The sequence below is a fragment of the Phycodurus eques genome, chromosome 18, assembly GCF_024500275.1.
Source record: "Phycodurus eques isolate BA_2022a chromosome 18, UOR_Pequ_1.1, whole genome shotgun sequence".
Lineage (NCBI taxonomy): Eukaryota > Metazoa > Chordata > Actinopteri > Syngnathiformes > Syngnathidae > Phycodurus > Phycodurus eques.
The window spans coordinates 8,101,715-8,129,447 of record NC_084542.1 but is presented as its reverse complement, the minus strand read 5'-3'; the positions used below and the strand labels follow the sequence as shown (position 1 = coordinate 8,129,447).

At 41.9% G+C, this 27,733-nt stretch overlaps 2 protein-coding genes and 1 non-coding gene across 3 annotated transcripts; 1 reads left to right on the top strand and 2 right to left on the bottom strand.

The window, feature by feature from the left end:
• The first annotated feature begins 1,480 nt into the window (after window positions 1-1,480).
• vash2 (vasohibin 2) lies at window positions 1,481-19,161 on the top strand. The gene is made up of 9 exons (XM_061704131.1): window positions 1,481-1,650; window positions 2,531-2,920; window positions 8,046-8,134; window positions 8,251-8,307; window positions 9,253-9,327; window positions 12,781-13,018; window positions 14,178-14,321; window positions 15,703-15,827; window positions 17,002-19,161. Exons 2-9 carry the CDS (start codon window positions 2,627-2,629, stop codon window positions 17,069-17,071), a joined length of 1,092 nt encoding a protein of 363 aa, XP_061560115.1. The 5' UTR covers window positions 1,481-1,650; window positions 2,531-2,626; the 3' UTR covers window positions 17,072-19,161.
• On the bottom strand, window positions 11,773-11,845 carry trnat-ugu (transfer RNA threonine (anticodon UGU)). The gene has a single exon. It is a non-coding gene; the product is annotated as a tRNA-Thr (tRNA).
• Window positions 19,162-19,504: 343 nt separating the features above from the next.
• On the bottom strand, window positions 19,505-26,883 carry angel2 (angel homolog 2 (Drosophila)). Its single transcript, XM_061704130.1, has 9 exons — window positions 26,714-26,883; window positions 25,868-26,391; window positions 25,069-25,301; window positions 24,918-24,987; window positions 23,528-23,949; window positions 22,370-22,508; window positions 22,172-22,259; window positions 20,902-21,035; window positions 19,505-20,724 (listed from the first exon to the last, which is right to left on the bottom strand). Exons 2-9 carry the CDS (start codon window positions 26,382-26,384, stop codon window positions 20,564-20,566), a joined length of 1,764 nt encoding a protein of 587 aa, XP_061560114.1. The 5' UTR covers window positions 26,385-26,391; window positions 26,714-26,883; the 3' UTR covers window positions 19,505-20,563.
• Window positions 26,884-27,733: the final 850 nt, after the last annotated feature.

Below are 27,733 nucleotides of genomic sequence, written 5' to 3'. Positions count from 1 at the left end.
GTGGAGGAGCGGCGGGTCTACTCTGAGATCCTCCCGGATGACCGAGCTTCTCACCCTATCTCTCAGCTCGTGACCTTAGGTGAGGGTAGGAACGTAGGTTGACCGGTAAATTGACACCTTCGCCTTTCGGCTTGGGTCCTTCTTTACCACAACGGATCAATACAAAGTCCGCATCACTGCAGACGCCGCACCGATCCGCCTGTCGACCTCCTGTTCCATTCTTCCCTCACTCGTGAACAAGACCCCAAGATACTTGAACTCCTCCACTTGGGGCAGTGTGTGGACGGCTGCTTCAGGTTGGCGTGGCCGCTTTAGAGCGTCTCCTTGTTGTGCCGTGGAAAAGCCCTGCGACGACCCGTGGGATATATTTTCACCATTTTGAAACCTTATACACGTATACAAGTTTTTTTTTTTAAATCGTTCAAGTTTGGCAGGGTTGTTAACAACACTCCTCACTATGATGTATGATTGACAAGACATTTGCCTTTAAATGTTTCCGCCTCTGGTTTCGCTAAGAGTTTTTCCCTGCGCTGTGTGCACAAAATGAGATAAAAATGATTTATCGCCCTAGTATTATTGTTGTTGTGCATGGTATGTTGTTGAGCTCTGCTTCGGAGTCATGGCCCTCTTTTGTAGGTACTTCTGTGTGCCTCCAGAGGTCACCACTCCTATTGCACAGCCGTTTGTCCTACCTGCAGGTTTGATGGTATTGCAGTATCACCAATATCATTTTAAAGCCAAAAGGTAAGCAGAGCTGCATTGTTAGCACAGCGAACAGTGTTACCAGCATTTACTTCTATATTTGCGGGGATATTTGCGTTTGGCCATGTCGTGCCACACGATTACATTAATTGAGAAGTGTATTTCAGTGGCTTGGTGATTAAATACTGTGTGACAATGCCACGGGGTCTGAATGAGACAGACCCACCCGTAAATATGTAAATATGTGTGAATGCTGAAAGATAAAAGAAAAATCAATTATTGCTCAAGTGAGAATACTGTACAGTACTGTGGTTCCATTTCCATTTTCAATAAACTTTACTTCCAGCAGGGGGTGCTATTATGTAATTTAAGGAGCGTCACCGTCAAAGATCAGTCGTCACTTTGCAACATAAATACATTTTCATGCACGTATCAACTTTTGGTGCTGCACTCGATGTGGCTGCATTGCGTGTGTGCAGTTTCCCCTCTTCCTTTTGTTGTTTTTATAATTGTATTTAACAAGCATTTTTTAATTTATATACTTATGTATGTTTAGAACCGTGTGCTGAAATCAATAAACTGAAAAATCAGGGGGGGGGGGAAGATCAAACCAACAGCTGTGACAAGAAGCAACGTTCCTATTCTTTGCAGGTACAACTACTTGTTAACGCCTAAAACCTCCAAACTAACCAATCACAGAGCTGCCTCAGACAGTGTCCCGCCCCTCATTGTTGGCTCGGCCAATGGGAAAGGAGCCAGCGACACAGAACGATAGCTACTCTGCAACAGTGAGAGGCGAGGCGCATCGTCTCCTCACCCACCGCCGGTTTAAACATGCCAGAAACTGGCGAGGGGGCACTTGAATCAACATGACGCCGGGATTGCTAACGAGATAGCCGATAACGAGGCACCGGGGAGGCCGCTGCCGGCGAGGAAGACTCACAAGAGGTAATTTTCCCGGTTTGGGGGAAACAGCGGGAGGCAACGGGCCCCGCAGATAGTGAGGACGAGCGGAGTTAAGGCGAAGAATGATTTCCGTGTATGATTTTCAAAGTTAAAACAGAGACAGGTGTTACATGTTGTTCTAAAAAAAGATTGACTTTCGATTGTGACTGATTTTTTGCATTACAATATCATAATCGGGTAGTTAGCAGTTTGATTCGTGGTGCTAATTCAGCGCTTTATTTGTCGGCTACGATGCCTTCACGTTAAAGTAAAAATCTATGGTATTTCCGGTCCGAGCGGTGCAGTAAACGCGAGCTTGACAACAGTGGGAAGAAAAGGGTTGAAGTTGCAAAGGCTTGCAGCAACAAAACTACACGAGTGCAACTGACTGTTTAAATATTTTGTACTTCTCTTCTTGTACAATAAATTTACATTGATATATATTTTTAACCGCTGCACAATGTGGCGAGTTTGAACTGACAATATTTTAACTGATGTAAAAATAAAAAATAATAATAAATTGATTTTAAGGTCATGCTACATGTACGTTTAACGAAGGCTTTCTGTCTGTGCTATGATTTAAAACACAAACAAAGAAATAAATAACTTTGTTTTACAGTTGCGTGTCCAGACGTCGATTTCTGGGCTTTTTTGACGTTAGCGTCACCGTTGCCTGCGTTGGACCACTTGCCGCTCGACTCTATTTTTAGACATTTTAGGTATTGTCCCAGTCAAGTGTCTAGCGTTTAGACTCATTTTCTCTGTGTTCTAGTGTCTTCAGGCTCCCACTGCAGTGGAAAAGTTCAAATGTTGTGTTGAAGTGTAGTGTGACATGTGAAAATGTGTTTGTTTTGTTGTTGATGTTTACTTTTGTTGTTGCCAGGTTCCCCCCACCAGCCACCGGCATGCTGTCATTAACATCGGGCACAACGAGGAGGATGTTGCGGTAGTCGGACCCCTCCGTCATCCTCATCTCCCGATGACCGGCCCCAACTCCCCGAGCCGGGGGACCAAGCTGAGCCGGCACGGCCGCTCCAAGAGCTCCAGCGCTCACTGCCTGCTGCGTCGGGCCGCCCAGGAGGAGTCGAGCGAAGGCAGCAGCCCCAACCGCGAGGAAGAGGAGAAAGATGGAGGGATGCTCTTCTACGTCAACCGCGCCGGCTTCCCGATCGAGGGAGCGACCTGGGCGAGGATGTGGGCCCACGTGGCCGCCGTGCACCCCGAGGGGCAGGAGATGGTGGACGGGATACGCAACGCCGCGTACCTGCCCAAGGTAAGTCAACCCTCGTTTATCACGCAATGTAGACCACATATGAAAACGTTAACTTGATACTGTAGTTTTTATCCCTTTCCGCATGCATTGAATGCATTGAAATCATTCCCTGCCAGCTGTTTTGAGAACATTTTGACTGGTCTTGCAAGACTCACAGAATATCGTGCTCTGTGACAATATAAGCACCAGACCTACAAAAAGAAAGTGTAAACTCTCTCCTTTCACCAGAAAGTTAGTTTTGACCTCTTTCCGTTCTTTAGTAATCAATAGTAGAACATGGATTGGTTACAAAAAAAAAAAAAAAAGTTTTTCGACCAAAAAAAAGGAGAAAAGGAGCTTTTTGTGAAAAGAAACATGAAACAGAAAAGTGACTGGCGATTATTTTGTTGCTTTCGTGACACCTCAAACTATAAAACAACAAAAACAAGACTAAGAAAGAGCGTTTGACGTCAAAATAATCATTTATTTCCAGATACACAGCAAAAAACGCGCTGAGTGACGATGACCGACCGCGTGGCTTGAGTCGAAGGTTAATGGCTTTTTTACATGGCCTTCGCCATTCACTCCATAAACTGCGTCATCTTTTCTCACGATCACGAAACACATTTTCTACTACCTATTGCGACACATACACTGTTTATAAAGCGATACGCCATACATATACATCCTCTGTTCGAGTGTCAGACGCCTAAACTTGTCCGACTTCCATCATGATGGCATTTCTCTCCCTCATAATTGACGTGACAAAGCCGAGAATCTACTCAAAAGCTGTGCTGATCTCAAACCCAAAGCGACCTGTCACCGACATCTACAGGGATCGTTCAGTCATTACGGTGTTTTACAATCCTGAATTTCACAGACAAGCTGGGCAAGACCCTCTTCCACGCATCCCGTTGAAAAACGTACTTGACAAATACTGTGTATATGTCAGTGCGAGTAAACGGTTGGATTACACTTGACGAATATAAACATCTACGGCAGTGAATGAGTGAAAGTCAAGAGGAAGTTGAATACATTTTGTTACTCACTTTGGTCAAAGAAGTTAGTCTGGCTGTGTCCAAATGACCAGATGAGAACTAACACAGCACAACAATGAGAAGAAGAACAAGCACATTCTTTTCTCCCCAGCCACACAATCCAAATCAATCAAGAACAATCATCCATTCATAGCAGCACTAATGCATCTATGAGTTGGATGTGACCCACAGACAGAAGAAGAAGCGCACACGCACGCACACGCTGCAGGATAGAAAGCTGAGCCGCTGCCGCAGCCTCCATCTTGTAAGCCCGGAAAGCCATCAGCGACATTTTTGGACGTGACAACCGATATTTTGAGCAGATATTGATTTGCAGTCAAAGGGAAAATATTGGCATCAAATTTTGGACTAACGCAAGCTCCAACACTTTAAATGCCTTTCAACATATGTTTATTAAACAGCTTTTCGGATTTGCAAAATGTTAGTTTTTTTTCTTAACATTAGACAATAGACCTCTTTGTTTCCAAATTTAAACAGAAATTGCAGGGAGCTCCCAGGCTTAGCAGCATGTCTTATAAAGTTCAATGAAAACTGAATAAATAGCTCCCAAACGTTTTCGGAAATGTTCATCTTTCACTTTTCTTTGTTTTAAGTGCAGACAAAAACAAGTGCAGGGAGTTCCCAGGGTCAGCAGCATCTCTTATAAAGTTAACTGAAAATGTGTATCTTCTTATTTACAATAAGTTAATTGGCCAGTTATTTAATGAGATAACTGAGTGAACAAGAAATACAAAAATAATAAATGCATTTCCAATTTTAGGAAAAAAGCTATGAAATGAATTCAACAAATATTAAAGGACTCATGTAAATGTTCATTTGGAGCTGCCCCCGGGCCGCACTTTGCCCACCACTGCTCCGGAACCTTAACTCTGCAGTGGCGACAATGTTTAGCGGCCCACAGCGGTGTTGTCTCACTGTCTGCGTGGCCTGAATTGCACAAAGCAAATAATCCCTCCAATACAATCTGGGTAACGGATAATCTCTGGAGGCCAACTGGAGTTTTAATGGGCGTCGCACGCACTGGCGGCTTTATTAGGGACGCCCGCATGATCCCCGTCCTGCTGTTTAATCTTGTCAGGGAGGTCCCGATTGTACTTCCTGTTTGCGGTGTGCACCGAGTACAGAGCGGCGGGATTAAGAGAGGAAGGATGATGAGGGAAGAAGAGGAAAAGGGTGGAAAAAAACAGGAAGAGAGTCAGTATAATTGGTAGGCCACATGCTGAGGGGGTGATGCAGCTGGCCTCGCAGGAAGTGTTACTCCCAGTAAACACTCTGGCAGGTTAGCGCATGCAAACAGATGTGGAAGCTGATCTCCTAACCGGGCACAGGGGTACATAATGCAGACATCAGAATTTAGCACACGCAATGTGATTCATCAAACCCAAGACGAGTTGCCATGGCTGATTTTGCGTCTGTAAATGCTGGGTCTGAAGGGCAGGCGCAAATCACGGCGAGCCGGCGCAGGCAAAATGAGAAGTGAACGGCTGACCACAGCGTTTCCATTTGTGTAAACATTTTTGAACTGCCAGAAAAAAAAATATGGCAACTTGTGGTCTATTCAGCAATGCAATTTCGGAGCTTCCTATTTTAGGCAGATTTACCCCAATTTGATCTCAAGTGGGCCAGACGAGTATATTCGTGGCCTAATAAGCTACAAATAACTACTATTAAAAAAAAAAATCCCATTCTTTTGGTGCAAATAATTACAAGTGCATTAAGGAAAAGATTGACATTTATTGATTATCTTGTTTAAAATCATATGAGCAATTATAAATTTCTCAAAAAAGATGATTGCAATTTCCACAGTGTTATGGACCAGTGTTTTCATTAACACGTGCAATTTACAGATCACAGTGGCTCTATATACTGTATGTACATTGTTATAAAACAACATATATCTAGAAATGATTTTAAATTTACATGAAGTTCCACATCCATCTGGAAGTATTGACATCCTCAACTGACTCATCGCAACTTACAAACTAAAGTGGGAACTTTTCTTTTTAGAAACAGGGTTCAGTTGTCCCCTTGCCATGTAAAAATACATAAAAGTAGTGGCAGTGCATGAATGAAACACAAAAGGGTTCCACCTAACCAACTTCTTTTGAACTGAAGTTGTTGAGTCATATTTTCCAATATTCAGTTTTCACTGTCTTAAAATATTTCTACAGAAGGTATTTATTTTCACAGAACTGTAGTGCAAAGGTGACACAGCATTTTACATGAAGTAGGCTTACGTTTCCTCCTGAAACTTGCCATCTTTTAGCCTACAAAAGCGCATCAATAGTTTGCATGTTCTCCCCGTGCCTGCGTGGGTTTTCACCGGGCACTCCGGTTTCCTCTCACATCCCAAAAACATGCATGCTAGGTTAATTGACAACTCTAAATTGCCCATAGGTGTGAATGTGAGTGCAAATGGTTGTTTGTTTGTGTGCCCTGCGATTGGCTGGCAACCAGTTCAGGTTGTACCCCGCCTCCTGCCCGATGATAGCTGGGACAGGCTCCAGCACGCCCGCGACCCTAGTGAGGAGAAGCAGCTCAGAAAATGGATGGATGGATGGATGGAAGTGCATCAATATCAGGCGTCAAATCCCGAGTAGCAGCCAATTTCAGAATGTCATTTAAGCGGTTGTCAGCGTGATCTCCAGTGAACAAAATTAGCAACAACAGCTACGTGTTCTCTATCCCCACGGGCCGGATTGGACCCCCACCCAAAGGGCCGTACGTTTGACACCCCTGATCTAAAGGCGGACTTCTTCGCTCGTCGCCTACGACACAAAACAGGTCCGCTCGGCAACAGTCGGGCATCATCGGTCAAAAACATCCCGTAGCCAGTAAAGTCAGGCATTCAAAATAAAAGAATGCCAATATTGGATTACACACTCAAAACATACGACAGACAGTGCTTTTGGATATCGGAAAAGCTCATCGTTAGCTTTCTTCGGACCTCCTGGACAGTATCGCTATGTGCTATGCCAGGGCCTCACCAACCCCAACCGGTTACTTTCAGAACTTAGCGTACATCTCCTTCGGCGATCTCGTTAGCCTCCCACGTGCAGCTCACACTTCTGAAGGTCACATGGCATGCCGCTAAAGCGTTGAGCCCGAGGGGATATAGTAGCCGTCAGCCGACGTAACCAAGGCGGCATAAATGTGGCGAGAGATTTGGCCTACATGCTAAGCTAAAGGTGGCTAAAGGCTACACTAGGGTAGGCTATGGTCTGCTCTGCAACGCTTGGACAAGTTGGGGCAACATCGGTGTAACATCCTTTGAAAAGTCAGGCCTTCAAAATCAAAGCATGCCACTGTAATAACTTTTGCCACACTGAATAAGAAACCATTTGCCCAATGGTTTCTTATTTAGGAGTCAACTCAAACTATTTTGTGCTTGTTTATTGAGTGTAACTGTTAAGAAAGTGTGGTGGAACTGTGATTTAAGTGCACGATTTAATTTTTAAGGTCTGACTTTTGGCAATACGATTTACGCAGATGTTTTCTGAGTGTTGCCGAGGAGACTGGGAGGCTTATTATTGCCTTGAGTTGTTAAAAGCTTGCATTGTGAAATACGCCTTGCCGTCTGTTGAACCCTTTAGACACGAAATTCTTCCGATGAATGCACATTGATTCCGGGAAATGAATGGCTAAGTTTGGTTTTCTTATTTTATTTTTTCGATCGAAAAAAATGAAAACCGAGCGGATGTACAAAAACGGGGACCAGATTCAGATGAAAAGAATCATCGGAATGTTATAAGACGAATGTCAAATGTTTTTATTTTTATTCTATTATTATTATTACAGACTTTCTATACATTTTATACCTGCGCTTTTTGTGTGTTATGATTACAGTGTGTCAAAAAGTTTAAAAACAAAAACGTTTGAATAGGTTTGTGTTGCTAGTGTGTGGAAAGGGTGTCATGAGGCTTAAACTATATGAATATATATGTATATATATTTCTCCTGTATAGTGAGAGTAGGTCTCGAAAAGAACTCCTGCGCACTGTAGACTCTCGAACAGCACAAAATGTTGAATGGGAAGCGAGTGCCAGCCTAGCCGATAAATAACGCCTCTCGTCTCTTTCCCTTCGCAGCATCACGTCCCCCCGCTGCCCACCTTCAAGCCGGCAATGTCGGTGCCAGACTGGCTCGTGGTGGTCCAGAATTTCATGAAGGCTCTGCAGTATCCTTTTTTTTTGGGGGGGTGACAGATGGTCCAATCAGTAGCAGCTCCCAATGTTTGCACACACCAACAGCAGGATATGAGCAAGGCAGACGCTTCTTAACTGCTTCCGCCAGATACAACCACACGGGCACACAGTTCTTTGAGATCAAGAAGAACCGGCCTTTGTGTGGGTTAGTGACATTTCCCATCATCGGGGTAAGCGGGGGGGGGGGGGCATCGCCGCGTCACATCAAATAGTGTCAGGCGGTGACCTAGCGGGGTGCACGGGCCAGGTTCAAAACTGCAGAGTTATGTTTCCTGACTGCTGTCATGCCTTAAAGTGCATCAGCAATTTGAAGCATCCGCCTGGGGAAACAACTAGTAATGTGAAGGAATTTCACATTTAATATGTAGATTTTCTTTGCGTTATGCGGTGTGCAGTGGGAAATCTTAACACGTGTTTTTTACAAGAATAAGGTATTTTTAAGAGCTTAAAATTATGAGATAAAACAGTTTAAATAATATGATAGTGTTACCTTTTTTCTAACAACTGTCAAAGTATTAAGATTTTTGTCTCATAAAATTACAATTTTATATTTTTTAAACATGTCAGCTTTTTTTTGTACTACCTTTCTAACAATTTTATTTGAGCTACACAAAGTTAAGTCTTAATTTTTAAAAGAAAAACATTTTTAAGACGTACACATCTGAAAATTACCATAACAAAATGATGTCATAATTTTGAGAAAAGTAAATGTTTGTGTGTATAGCATAAAGTTGTTTTACAATGCTAGTAGAAAATAATTAGCAGTGTAATGAGAATTAAGTCTTAAGATTTTTGACTAGGTGAACAAAATTTATATTATGAGAATGAACGTGTAATTTGGGTAGAAAAGTCTCAATACAATGAAAAAATGAAAAAATGAATAATCACTGAGCAACTTGATTTTGTTGTGTATTCCAATAAGGAAATATGCAAATGGTTGGGTAAAAATGTCTTTCTATTGGGACGGAAGGAACAACACTGTCTTTTTTTGTGTCACGTTAGGGACCTTTTAAGAATATAGTCATTACGTTGCCAATACTTTGGTACTTAATATAAACATGATATAAGTAAAAAAAAATTCCCATGTCAGGCTAATGGAGACGGCGCGGGAGATGATCCGGGAGTCTCTGCCAATCAAATGTCTGGAAGCTGTCATCCTGGGAATGTATCCTTTTTCACTGACCAAGCGCAAACACCTGCTGCGCATTCGCCTTGCCCCAATTGTACGCTTGACCCCCAACCGAACCGACTGCCCTCTCTCCAGCTGAACAAACTGTCCCCCAATTAACTCGTCTCACACACACACACACACACACACACACACACACACAAGAGTGGGTAGAAGGTCGCATGTTTTGTGTGCATTTGAAATCTAGCTGACAAGTTGCTGCACTCGAACGCACCACAGCACCGCCGACATCCTCCGCGGTTCCTACCGAACCTTGTTGCCTGGCAACAAGAGCTCACTTCAAAGTTCACCCCACAGCCGCTCCCTTTATCGACACGCACGCAAACACACAGATTGTTTTATATTTCCAAAGGTTGAGTAGTAATCACCTAATTAGCAGGAAGAGCAACAGAAGAATGCAAATGCTAATTTTGACTGCTCGAAGTGGTTTGAATTGTTAAAATATATATATACAGTATATATTTTTTTTACTTATGGGTGGGTCTTGGCAGACCATGTGACTTTTATTTGGCCCACAAAAGAAAGCAGAAAAAAACCCGAATAAAAAAGCAGTGGTTTAAGACCTTTTCACACTGCACTCGGTTTTTGTGGCGCCTGCCGCGGGGTGGTACGGCGCAAGCTTGCCCATATTTGGAACTGCTTGCTTCCCAACCCAACACAAAGTAGCTTGGTGGCGTTTCCCACTGGTTTGGACATAGAATAGTTGCAAAGGAAATTCCGTGAGGAGGAGGAGATGTGATGCAATTGATGCGTGGTTTCTTTAGCAATAGATTCTCCCACTGCACGGTTTATTTTCTTGTGTTTGATCTTAGATGGCATGGTAGGTGTTTTCAAAAGCCTTCACAATAGACACTTGCTGTTTCGTAGGCGTTAGCTTTTCGAGTCGCTCGACTCTCGTGTGTCTAGCAAGTGTAACCGCGGGATACGAACGCAGAAGAAGCTTGTTTAAGCAGTGGATCCCCGCATACTCACAGTTCCCCACTCGCTGATTCAACTATTTGCTGATTTTATTTTATTGATTTTATTGTTTTTTATTTTATTTTTTTTATTTGTTTGCAATTTTCATTTTTTTATCTTCGTTCTTTTTGGGGGGATTTTTTTCTTTTTCTTTTTTCAATATAAGTATAATGACCGTCAATTATCCATGGTTTTTCGCTATTCGAGGTCCAGGTGAGAATTGAGATTCGGGAGGAGGTCCATATGGTTAGGTAGTCGTAAGTTATTTAACACACTCTGAATAGAAAATCGAAAAACTGTGGTCCGTAAGAGCGTATTGGTACCTTGCGGTCAAGTTTTTCCATCTACGGCTTGAGCTCGAATTTCCGTCTTCGTCCGGCAAAATACAGTCAAAACCATTGACGCTATTTGATTGTTAGAAGCCAAGACTTCTGGTCAAAAAAATGTTTTAGTCTAACTTTATGAATTATATTAGTTAGCAGCCTCCCTGACCAGGCGTAAATGTGAGCTTGAGTTGATTGTGTGCTTTACACTTTAGTTAAACTTACCACTACACAAAACCAAGCAAGCTCGCAACAGGAGCCGATTATAATGTTTATAATTTATACACCGGGTTGCTGAAATGTGTATTTGTCTCCATTCTTTTTCACGATATAAAGACGTAGCCATATCTTGTCTATATTGCTCCACTGTATTTATTTATTTATTGATGCCATATATTGTATTATATTTGTATTGTATTCCAAAGCCTGAGCAGGGACTAAGACTGCAAATAAGATGTCTGGCTTCAGCTAATTTGCAGTCTTAGTCACATTTTCGTTTTTAATTTTAAGGGGTAATGATGTATCTGTCGTCCCTGTTCAACAAACATTGATGTAATGTTGATTTTAAGGTCTTTAAAATAAAAAGGAGCACACACCCATTTAGCAGACAAACATCTTCACCTCCCCAACATCACAAACCTGCTGGTCCAGTGCTTGTGGATGCACATACAGGTTCGCTTCAGTTTTCTCAACACCATCATCTGGCTTTGTGTCAATGTCTACCTCATTATTCGTCTTTATGGTCCAGGAATAGGACGTAATGACCTTTTTCTTTTAATTTTCAACAATAGACAAAAGCAGTCGAGAGGAGCGTTCCAGCAATCCTGCCTACAAATTATATTTGTTTCTAATTGGCGACCATTGCAGCCTTAAATTAAAAAAATCTTAATTAAAGTTAACTAGCATTACTGTTGCTTAACGGCGCACTGCAGTGGGTTAACTGCAGTGTCAAAAGGCCTTCACTATCAGATGTTCAAATGCAAAGTTAAAAAAAAAAAAGCCAGACAAACACAAAACCCCAAGACTAGACGTTAAATCTCATTAAAAAAAAAAAAAAGAAAAATCGCCATTTCGCGTAAGTCACATTCTGTTTAGATTTTTGAAGTATAAAATGTGCATTTTAAAAAAAGAAAAACACTATAGGCCCCAGCGAGAATTGAACTCGCGACCCCTGGTTTACAAGACCAGTGCTCTAACCACTGAGCTATGAGGCCTTACGTACCGTCCTGAGCGGCAGCCGCCTTTTGAGCGGACGCCACACAGCGACCGAGCCGGTCGTTAAAAATAATGAAGGCTTCAAAGCATCGACAATTGCCTACCGGGTAGGAACGTGAAACAATGGCGTTTTCCTGCTGCGTGACTGTCCTGTGACGAGCTCGCGAGCCTCCCGGGAAGGGTTTGCATAGACCAGCCATTTATGAGCCATCACGGATATTATTATTGTCACTCCTGGCGTGCTATCTTTAGAGGTTCGCTACAAAAAACAACAACAGCTGTGCTGCAGCTAACACACCAAACGCGTAACTATATAATAAATTGCAAAAAAAACAACAACAAGGCCGTCAACCTAGACATAATAAAAACAAAATAGAGAGGCAGGCAGACAATTTAGAATTTAGAACTTTGGACAATCTAGATGCTTTCGTGCTTGCAGTGGTTTAGCACAAGTGCTAATTCTCAACACTTGTCCACCGTAGGCGTATTAAAATACAAAATACATAAATTAGCTGGATAAAATACAAGAGGGTAAATAAAATACAAGGAGCTAAAGGCAATATTGAAAACTGGTCCATTTTAAAAGTCGGTGTAAATAGATGGATGTAGATGTGGATACACAGCGATAGATAGACAATACATTGAGAGATGGATAGAGAGCAAACTAGATCACGGAAGAAGACAGTATCAGATAAGTACACCTGACTAGTTTTGTTTTTGTTTGTTTGTGTTGTTTCCTGGTCACATCACATGGCTAGCATTTTACAACTCTGCCTTCCCGCTGCTTTACTATGGTTTCACCTGTAACAAATTAAGGGAAAAACAGTAACTCAGTCCGAGCAGCTCTGAGGTATGACGCTTGAATAAACCCAGTCTTTGGACATATTGATATAAATGTCATTTTGAAGCAAAACCCTTACATTGGGGCACGCAGCTACCTGACCAACGGACTGACGTCCCTGGAGCGCTTCCCGATCAGCTTCAAGACGCAGTTCTCGGGCCACTGCTTCCACCACGTGGTTCTGGGCGTCTACTGCAACGGACGCTACGGCTCCCTGGGCATGAGCCGACGCTCGGACCTCATGGACAAGCCGCTCAGCCACCGGACGCTGGGGGAGCTGGTGGCCGACTTCGAAAGCTCTTACAAGCGATACCAACACAGCCTCAAGAAGGTACCGTCGTCACGCGTACAATGCATATACAGCGGTACCTTGACTGAACGTTACACATTTTCAGAGTTACGAGCCGTCGCTCGTTTGATTTATTTGCTTTATGTTGCGAGTTACGAGCTAGTTTTAGATACGTCACCGCTTGAGTGAAGTGAAAAATAAATGCAACAATTCAGGTGCCGCAACGACTTCACAAGTGGGCAAACAAGTGCCGATACACTTTCAGCCGTTTACTGAACGACACAGTCGGAAATACAAAATGACAACACTCGCAAGGAGCTGCTGTTGGCCACCACTCATGCCTACTCGCTCACAAACAGACTAGACTTGACCTGCTTTCACACCGCGCTTAGCACAGCACAGCGCCCCGTCGACTGAACCGCCCATTGTGCCGCGGCGTCAGGAGAGGCGACGGCGTAGCCGCCGAGGTTGGCGAAAATCTTTGACCTCCCGCTACCGAGCATGGCGCACAAGCTATCAAAGTGCTCCCTGCTTAGCCCGAAGTACAGCTCAAAGCGGTCTTCGTGGAGCCGAAGCTCACGGACAATCCTAGACTCCCCCAGATCCTGCCGTGCCGTGCGGATTGGTTAACCCTGTGCCATTCTTTGAGCCGCTGCTCGTCTCCGTCTCATTATTAGAACGAGATCCAGTGCTTTCCGTTGTAACAGTGACAAGTTATTATTGTATTATTATTATCATATTGCCGACATGCAGCCCTAAAAAAAAACAACAACGCTTGGGCACGCTTGTGCCGCCCCTGCGGCCTAACCCACAATGGGCGCAGTGCAAATGAAGTGCAATGGGAAAGTGCCTTAACCGACTCCAGCTCCTGACGTCGCTGGCTAGGCCACACCCCTTACAAGCACACCAACACACGAACACGACAATACGTACAGTAATTACACTTTAGAAAAACAGTTTTTATATTTGCGGACTTTCTCGATTCGCGGTCAGGCTTGATACGGAAAATCTCATTTTGAATTGAAGAAATAGCATTGTTTTGTATGAAGACCAAATAAAAAATGTCAAGAAAAACAGCTTTTATAAAGTGTAATTGCTGTATGTACTGTAGTAATCGTGTGTTGGATGTGCGCTGGATGGAGTTATTCGGGCTGGCCGTGAAGAAGCTTTTCGTCGACGTCCGTCCGTGTTTTGTGTTTAGGTGAAGATCGGCCTGTACGTGCCTCACGACCCTCACGTGTGCCAGGCCATCGAGTGGAAGTACCTGGTGCTAAACGCCGCCAAGATGGCCGCTCCGGAGATGAGGCGCGAGCTGGAGAAACATGGACGAGACATGAGGATGAAGGTGCACACAAACACACACACACACACGGTGCGCGTGCGTGTGTGTGATGGCGGTGTCAAATAACTGTACATGAAATTGGCTGCACGTCAGCAGTTATGTAGGTCAGTCGCTTCTCAACACACGCGCACGCGCTCAGCGACTATGCGCACAAGCACAACAGTGTCAGCTGTGAGAAGCTTTGTTGTGATCTCAGCTCAATCCCCAAGAATGACATTTATATATATATATATATATATATATATATATAAATATACTTCAGGGTTTATGTGTGCTAGTAGTGTTCTATCTTTGTAAGCTTTGCCATGTAGATAAGGTGAGCATCATTTCACATCTGCATCATTAAAACATAACAAAACAAAACAAAAAAAATACAAGCAAAATGTGTGGAAACGTTTTGTTGTTGGATAGCACCCATGTTCAACTCGCAACACGCTATAGCCTGCCGCACAGTGGCGCTATCGTCTGAGCAAAAAGTCATTTGAGAACGTTCGCTCAGCTGATAGCTCGCTTGAAACGAATATCTAATGTGTTTAACATTTTTCCCCGGTGAGGTGAAATACTCTCTGTGTGTGAGCGACTCGGGCTCTGTGCTCAGGGCAGAAAGTCAGGCGACCAAATAAAAACGCATGCACTGTTCACGATTTCAAGCTGGCCCAGCGAAGTTGTCAGCAGCTACATATTGGAGGAGAAAGTCTTTTTTGCTCAGCAGATAACGCCAGTGTGCGGTGGCAAGCTTAAGGTTAGTGTCACATGGAAGTTGGCCCAATGCTAAGGTTAGCGCCAGGTTAAGATTTACACTAGCACTAAGGTAGCTCTTGCATGAGCGTAAACTAAGAAAGTTCATTTTGCAGCATTTCTTGTGGCAGAATTTGCCTTAATTTGTCATATTTATAAAGATTAACTGTATTGTTGTTTCAGTTAAAGTGATATTGTTGGGCAAAATTGGAATTGACATTTTCATGCTTTGATTAAAAAACAAATAGGAAGTTACGCAGTACTTGAGTCTCTTCACATAATACTTAATCTTAATTCATGATTTGAAAGCATACTTTTTACTTTTTCATACAATTTGTGGCTATTCTACCCACTTCTACAGAGCACACACACAGAGACACATACACACTGCATGACCCACTTATTGGAAATGACAACAGATGTCTGCAGCTGTTCACTGTGAGCCAGGAAAAGCTCTAATGCATCCCTGCTGAGTCGGCACTTTTTCTTCTGCCGCTGACTCCGTAATGGGAAGACACACACACACACTAGTTTTGTCGTGGCGGCAGCTGGACGGTGAATGTGAATCGGGAATTTCTTTCTGTCGGCAACTGCAACAATGAAATAATTTCTGGCATTCTTCTTTTTTTTTTTTGTGGCGTTTCAGATCTTAAAGTCATCTAGCGCTCAGTCTCCCATCCACGAGCGAAGCCGTGGCAAGTCTCTGTCGCCGCGCCGCCACCGCCAGGGCGGCAGCCCGCAGCGACGGCTCGCCCGAAGCAGAGACAAGTCGTAAGTGGGCGACGTGCGCTCGGGTCGCTGGTCTGCTCAGGTGCTGCTGGTGGCAAAAATAACACTGTTATATACACGCACACACAACTGCTTTGTGTGTGTGCGCGCACGCGCGTGTGAATGTCAGCTGTGCAGCGGAGACGAAACACGAGCTGACTCGGATGACAGCTGCGTGTCGCCGAGTTGGCATGCAGCAGAATTAGTGACGACGTGGCACCGCCGCAACCTTTGCCACCTCACATCACTGTCTGTGTGCGCGTGCGTGTGTGTGTGTGCATGCGCGTGTCCAAGGTCACATGACTGCAACGTGAAGTCAAAGTTACAAGTACGTAGCATGTGGACCAGTTGTTGTCTGTATATATCTATACATGAAATCACATTCACAGCGGCAGTGAGAAAGAGTGTGAAATTGGCACTTAACAAGCAGTTACTGTTATCTGCATGTTACCACGGAAACACATCGCATTAGTGTAATAACAGTGTAATGACAACAGAGCCAAACACCAATGTAATAATAGTGTCATGCCACTTATGCAATAGCAGTGTAACGTCAATAGGTAATATCAGTGTATTAACAATAACGTAAAAAAGGTGTAACAACAAAGCATAATGATGCAATAACAACAATTTAGTGACAGTTTAATAATTGTCATAAAAGTGTAATGTATCGTAACAGCAGTGTAACATGTAACAATTTCATAACAATGGTGTAATAGTAAAAATGTAGTAGATATCATACTGTTATTACACTATTTAGACAGTGTAATAACAGTATGATATCAGATATCTTAATAGATCTACCTGTTATTACACAAATTCATACAGATTAAATAATCAATCGAGCTGGTATTACACACATTTACATGAATCCTGTGTTGGAAATGAAGGACTACACGATCATAACAACTTGTTTTGCCACTAACAACCTCAGTAGCGTAACAACATCAGACGTATAACAACACACGTGGCATCCGTAACAACATTATTGGAATAACACGCTTGGCATAACAATGATGTTGTGAAACAAAAGCAAGACGGTATAGAAACAATCACGTCATGACAACAATCTGAAGTCACAAAACCTTCACATTGGAAACTTAATTGTGGCAAAATTTGCGTGCGCGCGTGTTGTTAATGTGCTGAAACACGGCGATTTGTGGTGTCGCTTCTGCAGGCCGGCGTGCGTGGAGACGAAAGCTCCAGAACTGAGCACACTCAACGACGGCTACCAGATCCGAATATGACGTCACTCCTCGGTCCCGCTCGGATCCTTCCGGACTTTCCCAGCCGTCTCCCCCCCACTCCGGTGATGACGTCATCTGTAGCAAATACCCAAATACCCTCGGCCCCGCCATCCTTCTACGTGGCCGAACGGAAGTCGTGTTGCTGCAAGCCGTCCAATCACGGGAGGCTTCCGAGACCTTATGAGGAGCGCGTCACGAGCGCAAATCTCTGGCCTCTGTTAGTACTGTCCGACCCAAGAAGACGATCATCATCAATTGCAGCTCGTCAGTGGTAATCAATCACAGAGCCACTGATGTGGATGCTGCCTTTAAAGAGCAACAAAAATCGAACTTCTATGTCGGGAAAACTGAAATACAGGATGTGGTGCTGTCCTTTGCTCATTTGGATTGGATTATTTGTAGCATCGTAAAAAGTTACATACAGGTGTATCTCATTAAGAGTATCGTGCATTTCTGTAGTTTAATTCAAAAAGTAAAAGTCATACAGATTTATTAAACGCATGAAAATTAGGAATTGGAATTTTTACATTAAAAATATTTTTGATAGCTTCTTGTGTTATATTGAAATTTCTTGAGGTGGTGAATTTCCGTGTTTTTCTCAAAATGATCAAATATTAAATGATTAAATATTATATAATAACTATAACAAACAATTATAACGCAGCATTGATACTAGTTCCACTTTTTGTTTTGAAGTACTGAAATAAACGCATTTTCTACGATAATGTCATGAATTGAGACGCACCTGCAAGTCTATTATGTAGCATATCCACTGTAGGGGTAGAACCTCTAATTTCAAACCTGAAGTAATGAATTTTTTTTTGGAAACAAAATGGAGCCTGTTGGAATCAAAGGAAACGGAAAATAATCTGTTCCAGCGTTAAACTACTTTATGAAGTGTACAGGTCAATATTTCCCATTTTTAAGTCGCATTTAATCATTCTTCGACAAGTGAGTTGGAAAAAATAAGTTGTAGGAGCAACTTTGATGTTAGGTGTTCTACTGTACTGTGTTGCACATCTCTGTCACGTCAGATTTTAAAAACTTTGTTGTTGCTTGAATGTTTTTCTCCCAACGTCGACGTTTTTCCACGATGAGCTATGCACACACGTCCGCGTCTTCCTGAGCCGAGGAGGCGGCGGAGCACAAACGCAGCACGTGGATTTTTTTTTTTTTATGACACCATGTTGGAGCGCCACTGCTGATCACATGGCCAAAGTGATGCAAACACAAAATGTTGATGGCTTAAACGCATGTTGTGTCATTAATGTCAGACAGCAAGTTGTGCAAAAACGTACTGGACCATTGAACAGTTCAAAGTTTACAGAAGGTCAAATGCATTTTATACCTCGGGATGAGCAAGGACCGATACCAGGGATCGGTATCGAGCCAGGTATCGGGTACTCGTGAAGGCTGCTGCTACCTGCCACCGATAACAAAAGACATCAAAATCTAACACGGAGTTCGTCCTCCTCGCCATTAGCGGGCGATACACATCAGCAATCATCATCTGCGTCAGAAAGAAAGAAAAGGTCTTCGTTCACAATCATCTGTCATTGTGTTCATCAAAATTTGATGTATCAAAAGTACTACTGGTAACGGTGAGTACTTGAGCAAATACTTGCACTGGTATCAGTCGGGGGAAAAAGTATCGAACATCCCTCGTTGGTGTGTATTTCAAGTACATCCTGAAATTTCACTATTGCAACTTTTTCGCGTTTTAACTCGTGGAATGTTTTTTTTTTTTAATTATCATTACCGACATTTGAGTGATGCGTTCGTGTTCCTATGAAGGCCTTCTTATTTAAAAAAAACAAAAAACAATCGAGCAAGTAAACAAGTAGGCTGTTATAAAAAGATGGATGTTTTATTTTTACAGTACATGCATTGAAAAAAAAAAAGATGGTTTAGTGTTTTTAAAGTTGAACCAAAAATTGGTGTGACGTGTGTGACCCCCTGGAGCATGTTTGCTTTTGTAACCATGGCAACCCAGCCTCCATGCCTCCAGTGTCAACCGGAATTGTGACATCATCAGAGTTGTTACGGCGAGGCATCTCTTCTTTCATCAATAAAATTGCTTTTTTGGTTTTCTTTGCGGGTTTATGAGTCACTTCATTAGGTACACCAGCACGTCATATTTGCGAGCTCAAATGTTATACTTGAGTAAAAGTACTCATACAAAAAAAGTACACACTCAAGAGAAGAAAGTAACTGAACTGAAGAGTTCATGTTTGTTACTTTTCTAACGGTGAAGGATATGAACAATTGTATTTCTGGATTTATTTTCCTTTTTTTATTGTTCTCAGTAATTGATACAAAATGTACTTATGTAAGAGTACACAGACTTTTTTGGACAATTATTATTATTTTTTTTACTTCTTGTGACAGCAGCTTGTCACATACAAGAAGAAAAAAAACCAAATGTATCCGAGTAGCTTTTTTAAAAAAAAAATATATTTTTTTATTTTTATTTTTTACAAGTGAGCTAGTTTTCATTTATGCAGCTAAAATACGGTCACCAAAATATGAGAAAAATATCTTCCGTTGATGTTTAAACCTCTCTGAAAGAGGTTTGAAGGAGAAAGATGAAGGACGCGTATTCATCACGTGTGCACAGCTTGACACCTGATAATCTGCTTTACTGCCGTGTGTGTGTGTGTGTGCGTGCGTGTGTGCACGCAGAGGAAGCAGATTTGTAGAAATAATCCTTAATATTTAATGTGTGCAGTAGCTTAGAGATCAGGAAGTAGGAGCCAGACCGCATGTCAGCAGCTTATGCTGTTTCTGATGTGTGTGTTTAATTTGTATCCACATTTCGTCTCATGATGCACTTCAGTGTATTATTATTTTTTTTAACAAATGTAATTTCTGACTAGCTTGAAAACAAAACCATTTAAGTAATGAGGTGTTCCTCTGAAAACAATAATCACACCACCGACTTCTGCGTTAACCATCCACGAACAGGATGTGAGACGCATCTTCAATCAACATAAGACTAACAAAGCACCATTGTACAGTACATATTTTTGTATGTAAACATGCTTAATACTTATTCTACTTTTCATTGAATAAGATAAAAAAAAAATGGGAATGAAAAAAACAATACAAACATGGCTAAAAAAACAAGTACAAAAATAAAAGGAAATAAAAGAAACTAATTTAATCATTAATCGCATACTTTGTTAATTAAGGTCAGTAAAATGTGACACGTTAGAGCAGCAACACATCGTACACCTTCCTCAATAAATTGCTCTATTTTAGATTTATGCATTATTGTCCGACAAACGTAGAAAAATATCTTCAAAAACATTTGTCCCAGAAATTCCTTTTTGCATAAGCCTAACAAACTGTGATGAATACATCACAAAGCGCTATATATATATATATATATATATATATATACACACATAATTTATTTTTTATTTTTTAAATAGTATTTATTTATTTTTTTAAAACTTAAAAACCTTCAAGTCCTTGGTTTGCCTGTTGGTGTCACGAATGGTCGGCGATGAGCCACCGGAAGCGAGCGAGCAGTGGAAGGTGGTCCGACGAGTGGCGCAAGTTGGGCAGACCGCCGACTTGCTCCAACTCCGGCTGGCCCACCAATGACAGCCTGCCCAGCAGCTGGAGGCCCCGCCCACCAGGAAGTGACTCTGCACAGGAGGTAGGAGACGTCACATCAAAAACGACGTCTGCAACTTTTAATCTGACGATTCTTACACCTCATATGTTTTAGATACAGTTAAGTACTAAAGAAATATGTACTGTTCCAAAAGTGTCTTCAGCTAAAACACAGTTCCTGTGAGGATGTGTTGCGGGAGCGCACGCACCGCGCGGTGTGTACAGGATGTAGTCCACCATCATGGCGCAGCGCGAGTGGCACGTTGTGATGGCGGCGCGGCCGTCGGGCATCAGGCGAGGAGGGTACGACGAGCGCAGCGGCAGGTCGTGCTCCAGGCTCCAACTGCACACACACACACACACACACACACACTCAAAATTATACAACTTTTTGGGAAATGTACTACTTCATTGAAAAAATATACAGTACAACTTTTTTCTCTGAAATATATGATTTTTACAAACACAGCTTTTTTATAAACGTTTGTTGTTCTTCCCCTTTTTTTAATGAAAATATGTAACTTAATTTCCAGAAATATACAACTTTTCCGCCTGAACTTAATGACTTCATGACAACACTTGCGCTTTTAAAAAAAAATTAAACTACCTTTTTTTCAAAAATATGCTTTTTTTTTTTTTTGAAAATATGTTTTGGGGGAAAATACTGTATGAAACGTTTTTTTAATATACAACTTTATTTCCACAAATATACAACTATATAATTATATATATATATATATATATATTAATTTTTTTGGGAGAAAATATACAACTTAATGGGGAAGTATTCTTGGCAATTCTTTATTTTATTTTTTTTAATATACAACTTCATTTCCGGAAATATACAACTTCCAGAAATACTGTATACAACCTATTTATTTATTTGAAAAAATATAACTACTTACAGAAACACACAAGTTTCTTCAAAATTAGGCTATCCCTTTTTATTTTTTTAATCAAGAAAAGGTTTTATTTGAAAATACTGTAGCCAACTTTTGTTGTTTTTTTCCCCCCAAAACCTTTCAAAATATTATTTGATTTTTTTTAGAAAACACTTTTTCAAAAATACTGCACTTTTTTAAGACTTTTTATTTTCGAAAGTACTGTATCCATTTTTTTGTGGGAATATGACTTTTCAGGAATCCAGTCAACTCTTAGCAAACCCGCGTCAGCATTGAATTTTTCTCAAACTAAAACTATTGGCCTTATCCATGTATTTTGTACTCTCTCTCTTCTCTTGGATACGCTTAAAAGAGGAAAATATTAAAATTGATTACAATTTCAAGAAATGTTTCTGTATTTTTTTTCTTTTTCCATATTTTTCCATATAACTCCTATGCCTCCTACACAACGCTAACTGCACATTTGTCAAACTATGAACACATTGTTAACTTTCTCAGCATTAGGGTAATTTCCAAGCAGAATTAAGACCAATTTGGAAAATGTCATTTAATGGAGGAATGACGAAAGCGTAAAAACCTTTTCAAAGCGTTGTTGGCGGCCGCTCGGTCGGCGGTCGCTCGTTTGGCGACGTCTTCAACCGACAGATGAGAGATTCCTCGTTCGACTGCACAAAATGTACAGACAACAACATTGTGGGTGTTTTCCTGACACACACACACACACACACACACACGCTCACACACACACGAGTGTGCAACTTGTGACGGGGCTCACCGGTGGCGCAGGCGGGCGAGGACGCGGCGGAGGTGCAGGTGCTCTCGTACTGGCACTGCCGGTTGATTCCTAACGTGGGAGACCAGATGGGATTCTCCAACAGGCGCTGACCCCGGGAGCCGTACTCCTGACCGGACACCTGCGCGGAAGCACGCGTGCACACGGAGCTGTAAATGTTATTATCAAGAATTATTTGAAGAAAAATAATTAGGCAATGTATTAGCATTGCAAGGTGTACCGGTACTAGAGAAGCTAAAACTGAGAACTAAAAAAAATATATAATTTTCTTTTGTAACTAAAAAGTACAAGTTTTTTTTTTTTTAAATATGACTTTTTTTATACTGTACAATTTTCCACCAAACAAATATGATTTCAAAAAATTTAATATTGTTTTTTTTAAAAATGACGTTTTAAAATACATTTGCTTTGAAAAAATTGATTTAAAAAAAAAACTAACTTTACTTTTCCCTTGCTTTTTCCTTTAAAAAAAGTTCTATTTTTCTTCCACTTCAACAATTTATTTTTTGTTTAAATATATGGTTTGAAAAAATTGACTTTGCTCAAAATTTACTTTTCAAATTTCCTAAAAAAATTGCATTTTTGAAAGTCGAAAGTACTTTACCCCCAAAAATAAGTTTTTACTCAAAATAGATTTTTTCCCTTCATAAAATGCATTTTCATATTTTAGTCATACATGAAAGTCATACTTCTTTTTATAATAATAATAATTTTGGTAGGAAACTGTACTAATAATTATTTTCATATCATATTTTTAAAAGTCATAGTTTAAAAAGACTTTTGAGAACGTCATATTATTGAAAAATGTAACTGCTTTGAAAAAAAATTTGGGGGTTAAAAAAAAGGCATAATTTGAAGAAAAAGTCATTTATTTTTAGAAGAAAATTCAGTTTTGAAAAAGTCAGTCATTTTCAAAAATACATTTTTCAAGTCCTACTTTTTTTTGTAGATAATATAAACAAGTCTTCTCTCAAATCATACGGTGCTTTTAAAAGTCATAGATTCTTTTGGTGGTTTGAAAAAAAGGCCTATTTTATTTTTTTTGTAAAATTTAATTCTTGAGAAAGAAAAATGAAGTGTTTTTTAACGGTAATAAGTCCAAAACTTCTAATAATAATCATAGTGTAATGTGTTTCTGACCATGCCGATGGGAAGGTTTTGGTACTGGAGGTGTCCCGTCGTGAGGAAAGCGACGAGCGGACTGTACGGCGTGGAGTTGAAGTCTCCGCACAGAACCACCGGGTTTCGGGAGCCGTTCGGGGGGCGGGACGAGAGGCTGATCTCGGCCAATAGGATGGCCAGCTGGGCCAGCTTGACGTCGCCTCGCCGCGGGTTGTACAGCACGTGCGTGTTGGCCACGCACACGAAGCCGGCGGACGCGGCGGCGTCATTGGGCTGCAGCAGGATGACCAATCCCACGTTGTCACGGTCCAGGAGGGCGTCGCCCGGCCGGAAGAACTCGACAGGATTGGACGAGAGCAGACGCAGGCGCGACGTCTTGAAAGCCACGGCGCAACCGTCCGGTTTCTTCCCCGTGCGCTTTTTGTACACACACTCGTAACCTGAAACCACACATTTCATGCAAAATTACTATTTCCTTGCGAGGATAAGCGGCTCAGATAATGGACGGATAAAAAATAATTGCTGAGTGCCTTGAGTGTTTGAAATTAAACAACCAAGTAAATGTTTCGTTATCCTGACTACAGTAACCCCTCATTTATCGCTGAGGTTACGTTCCCCGATAGATGAAAATCTGCAAAGTAGCAACTATATTTATTTTATTATTTCAAGGTTTTATGCATATTACCAATATAAAATATGCATTTTAGGTGGAGATAGTTTTTTTTTGTCGACTTGGAGTCGCCATCCTTACGTTCTACACTGCAGTATGTGAGACTTTGAATGTGTGTGGCTTTAAAAGGCGGGGCTTGGCGAGGTGAGTGACATGGGTGACAGCGAATGAGAGCGTAGACTTGGCTGTTGTGAGTGGCAGGATAGCGGCTGGCTGTTAAGTGGCTAACCCATTATACCAGTCTGCGTCTTGAGTTACTCGGCATGACCTGTGGTCACCGGCAGCTCGTAAATTAATGTGCTTATTACGTGTTCATTTGTTACGGTTTGCGCAATAAAGACACCGGCTGTTGTGTCCATCCAGTGAGAACTGAATTCATGCACTCAAATGTAGACCACCTGAAAAGCCCTTTCCGTTTATGTTGTTATATTTATTGTTGTTGACAAATAAAGAAAAAAAAAAAACTCTACCTTTTCTTCCAGCAAGACATTTTGAAAACAACATGCCAATTACTCCTGCAGGTGAAAGAAAAACTTTGATTTGTTTAAAACAAAGTTTTCTTATACACACACATATATATATATATATATATATATATATATAAAATGGCTTGTTTAAATTGACTTCTCTCCAAATTATATTTTCTCCCTAATAATATGCCTTTTGTAAATCAAACATGACTTAAAAAAACAAAAACAAAAACAAAACAACAAAAAAAACTCCACAATTGGGAATGACCTCGTGCCTGTAGAGCTGGTCTGATCTGGTTTTCAAAGTGGTCCTGCTGGACTTCCTGAAGACAGAGCACCTTACGGGACAAGCACACGGGGGTCAAAGGTTATGTGCGGAGGAGGTAAGCGCAGCCTTGCGTGCGACGTGGCAATCTCACATCAGCGTCGTACTTGCTCAGCTCGGCTAGCAGGTTGGGCAGCCGGTGCGACCAGGCCAACGCTGCCGCCGAGCAGTGTCGGTACAAGTACGAGTTGGCGTGCAGCAGCTCCTGGGACAGGATGTTGTACGACATCACCGAGAAGTCAAAAGCTCTGTCGCCCCCGCGTGGCGGCGCCATAGCACTGCAGGCTGGTGACACCTCCCAGCATCTGTGAAGCAGCGTCTCCCGACCTTTATCAAGCCAAGGGACATTTTTGACATTAGGGGGAGGGGGGACTGAAAGCACCCAACCAGACAAAAATATCAACAAAATTATGAATAATGAAATAATATTGATCTTGTCTCTATTTCCTCACAACTGTATTTTATTCGGTGTGAAATCTGGGACTGTTAACTTTCATTCAGTTGCCAGCCGTTTTAGAAATCCTTTGATTGATCTTTCAAAACCCAGCAAATATTGGGTCATTCTGTGACAAAATAAGCAAAGAGTAGACACTCTTCTCTCACCAGACAAAAAAGTTTGTTTCTAGATTTTTCAGTTCTTCAGTAATCAGCAGCAGAACATGGGTTAGTTCCACCCATAAAAAGTTTATGGCCAAAAAGTGGAGAAAAGGAGCTTTTTGTGTAAACACACATCAAGCACAACAGTGACTTTGACGCCAATATTTTTACTATTTGTAATATTTTGACTAGAGATATTTACTGTTGAGAGGCTAGTTGTTGATTAATTTGATCATCAATTAGTTGTCGATTAATTGATTAACGGTTGCATCTCTAGGTGTGGTAGACATGCTCACCTAGCAACGGAGCTTGATTGACAGCCGACTCCACTCCCGGCGGAGGAGGCTCGGAGGAGTTTGCGGGGTGAGAGAGGAAGCTCCTCGGCCGGCCTCCTAACATGTCCTCATCCGCGGCACTCTGCTCGGGTTCGAACCCGCAACGCCGTGACGGCGCGTGCCCCCTCTGAACATCTCTGCTCGGACCTTTCCCAGGTCGATTTGCGTCCCTCGAGCGAGATTCCGACCTGCCGCCTCCTTGGTTTGACTTCTGCCCTCCTCCCCTGTTTGCATCCCCATATTTTACGCTCCTCTTTTCTTCGGCGGTCCTCATGCGTTTGTAAGGAGGCTCGTGATCGCTGTGCTCCGTCATGACGCCGGTGGAGGTGGACAGCCGGCGAGGACTGGTCCTAGTGGGCGCGAGCAGGCGGGAAGGAGAGGGAAGAACGGGGGTGAAGCAGATGAGGCCCAGCCGGTAGACGGCGAGATGTTGGGGCTGGAGGCTGGTGGCCACACTGCTCAACTGGCGAAGAAACATGACGCACCTGGACGGAAGAGGTAGATGATTAATTCATTGTCATTGCATGGAAACATAATGTCCACAAACACCACAAGAACAATATACTGTACAGAAATTCATCTGGAATCATGTGATTGATTCGTGTTTGTCAAACACAAACGACATGCGTGAGAGGTTTGTTTAAAAAAAAAAAAAAAAGACAAAATCACAATTACACAAGGACGTTAGAAGAGGAAGAAAAAGGAAGTTAATTTCACATTCAATTGAATGATTGCTACTCCGAGCTGTAACACAAATTGTTACGTTTATAGTTTCTTTTGGTCCGGGCCAGAACGCTAGCAACTCACCTTTCACGGTCAGTGAATGAGACATAATCGGCAACAAAAGCTGAAATTCAACAAACTATTCCGAGTACTTCCAGTGCGGATAAGAAAGGTTTCATGACAGCTGTGGTTATGAAAACAAACACCGCTGAGCGTCCTCGACATTAGACGTCATCGTCAACGTAACAGAAGGCATCAGACTGTTAGTGCGCTTAGGGCTCAGGGACATTCTCCACTTACAGCTTCCTGTTAAAATGTGTGCATAAAAATGATCAAGTAATTTATATAATCAACTTAAATTAGCTTCTAAAGCGTTTATTTGATTAAACTAAACTACTTTATTCTAAAAAAAAAAAAAAACAATAATAATTCAAATTACATTCGTGTTACAAAAAGGAACTGCATTTAATACAAATATTTTAACGCAGCACCAGCAGTCGTCACTTTCCTTCAGGTTGGGTGGAACTTGTAGTTTTGTGTTCTGTTACTAGCATTGAGAATCCCGTAAAAGACCTGTAAATGGACTACAAACATGTCGGTTCGGCGTGAATAGCTTCTCGGCTGGAAACAAAGTCCCGTTTATTTCATTCAAGTGTGACAATTTTCAGTAGTACCACTGTCAATGTATTTCATGTATTATTTGAATCGCGTTTACATATTAGTATCGTCGCCCTTTGTCTAACTATAGGAGAAAAAAGTCGCGAAAGAAGGAAGTTGTGACTTACGTCGACTTGAGTCTGCCAGCTAGCAGCAAAGCGAACAGGACACCGTTACAAACAAGCACGTCAGCTTTCCTGCAGCTACGTATTCACGTGTTGTATGTGATCCATATCAGCGCCATGTAAGGGGGAATCGATTTTCGATTCGGTGGACCTTGTCGGACTGTCACTATGGCGAACCCCTTAGCACATTTACCTCAAGACTGTTATTTCCGTGTAGTTTTACCTGCTTTTATGCAAATTATTTTTGATGAATCACACAATGACGTACCAAGGAAAGGTTTCTATTATGGTTATACTTTTGATTGCCTACTGGTAGAGAGCC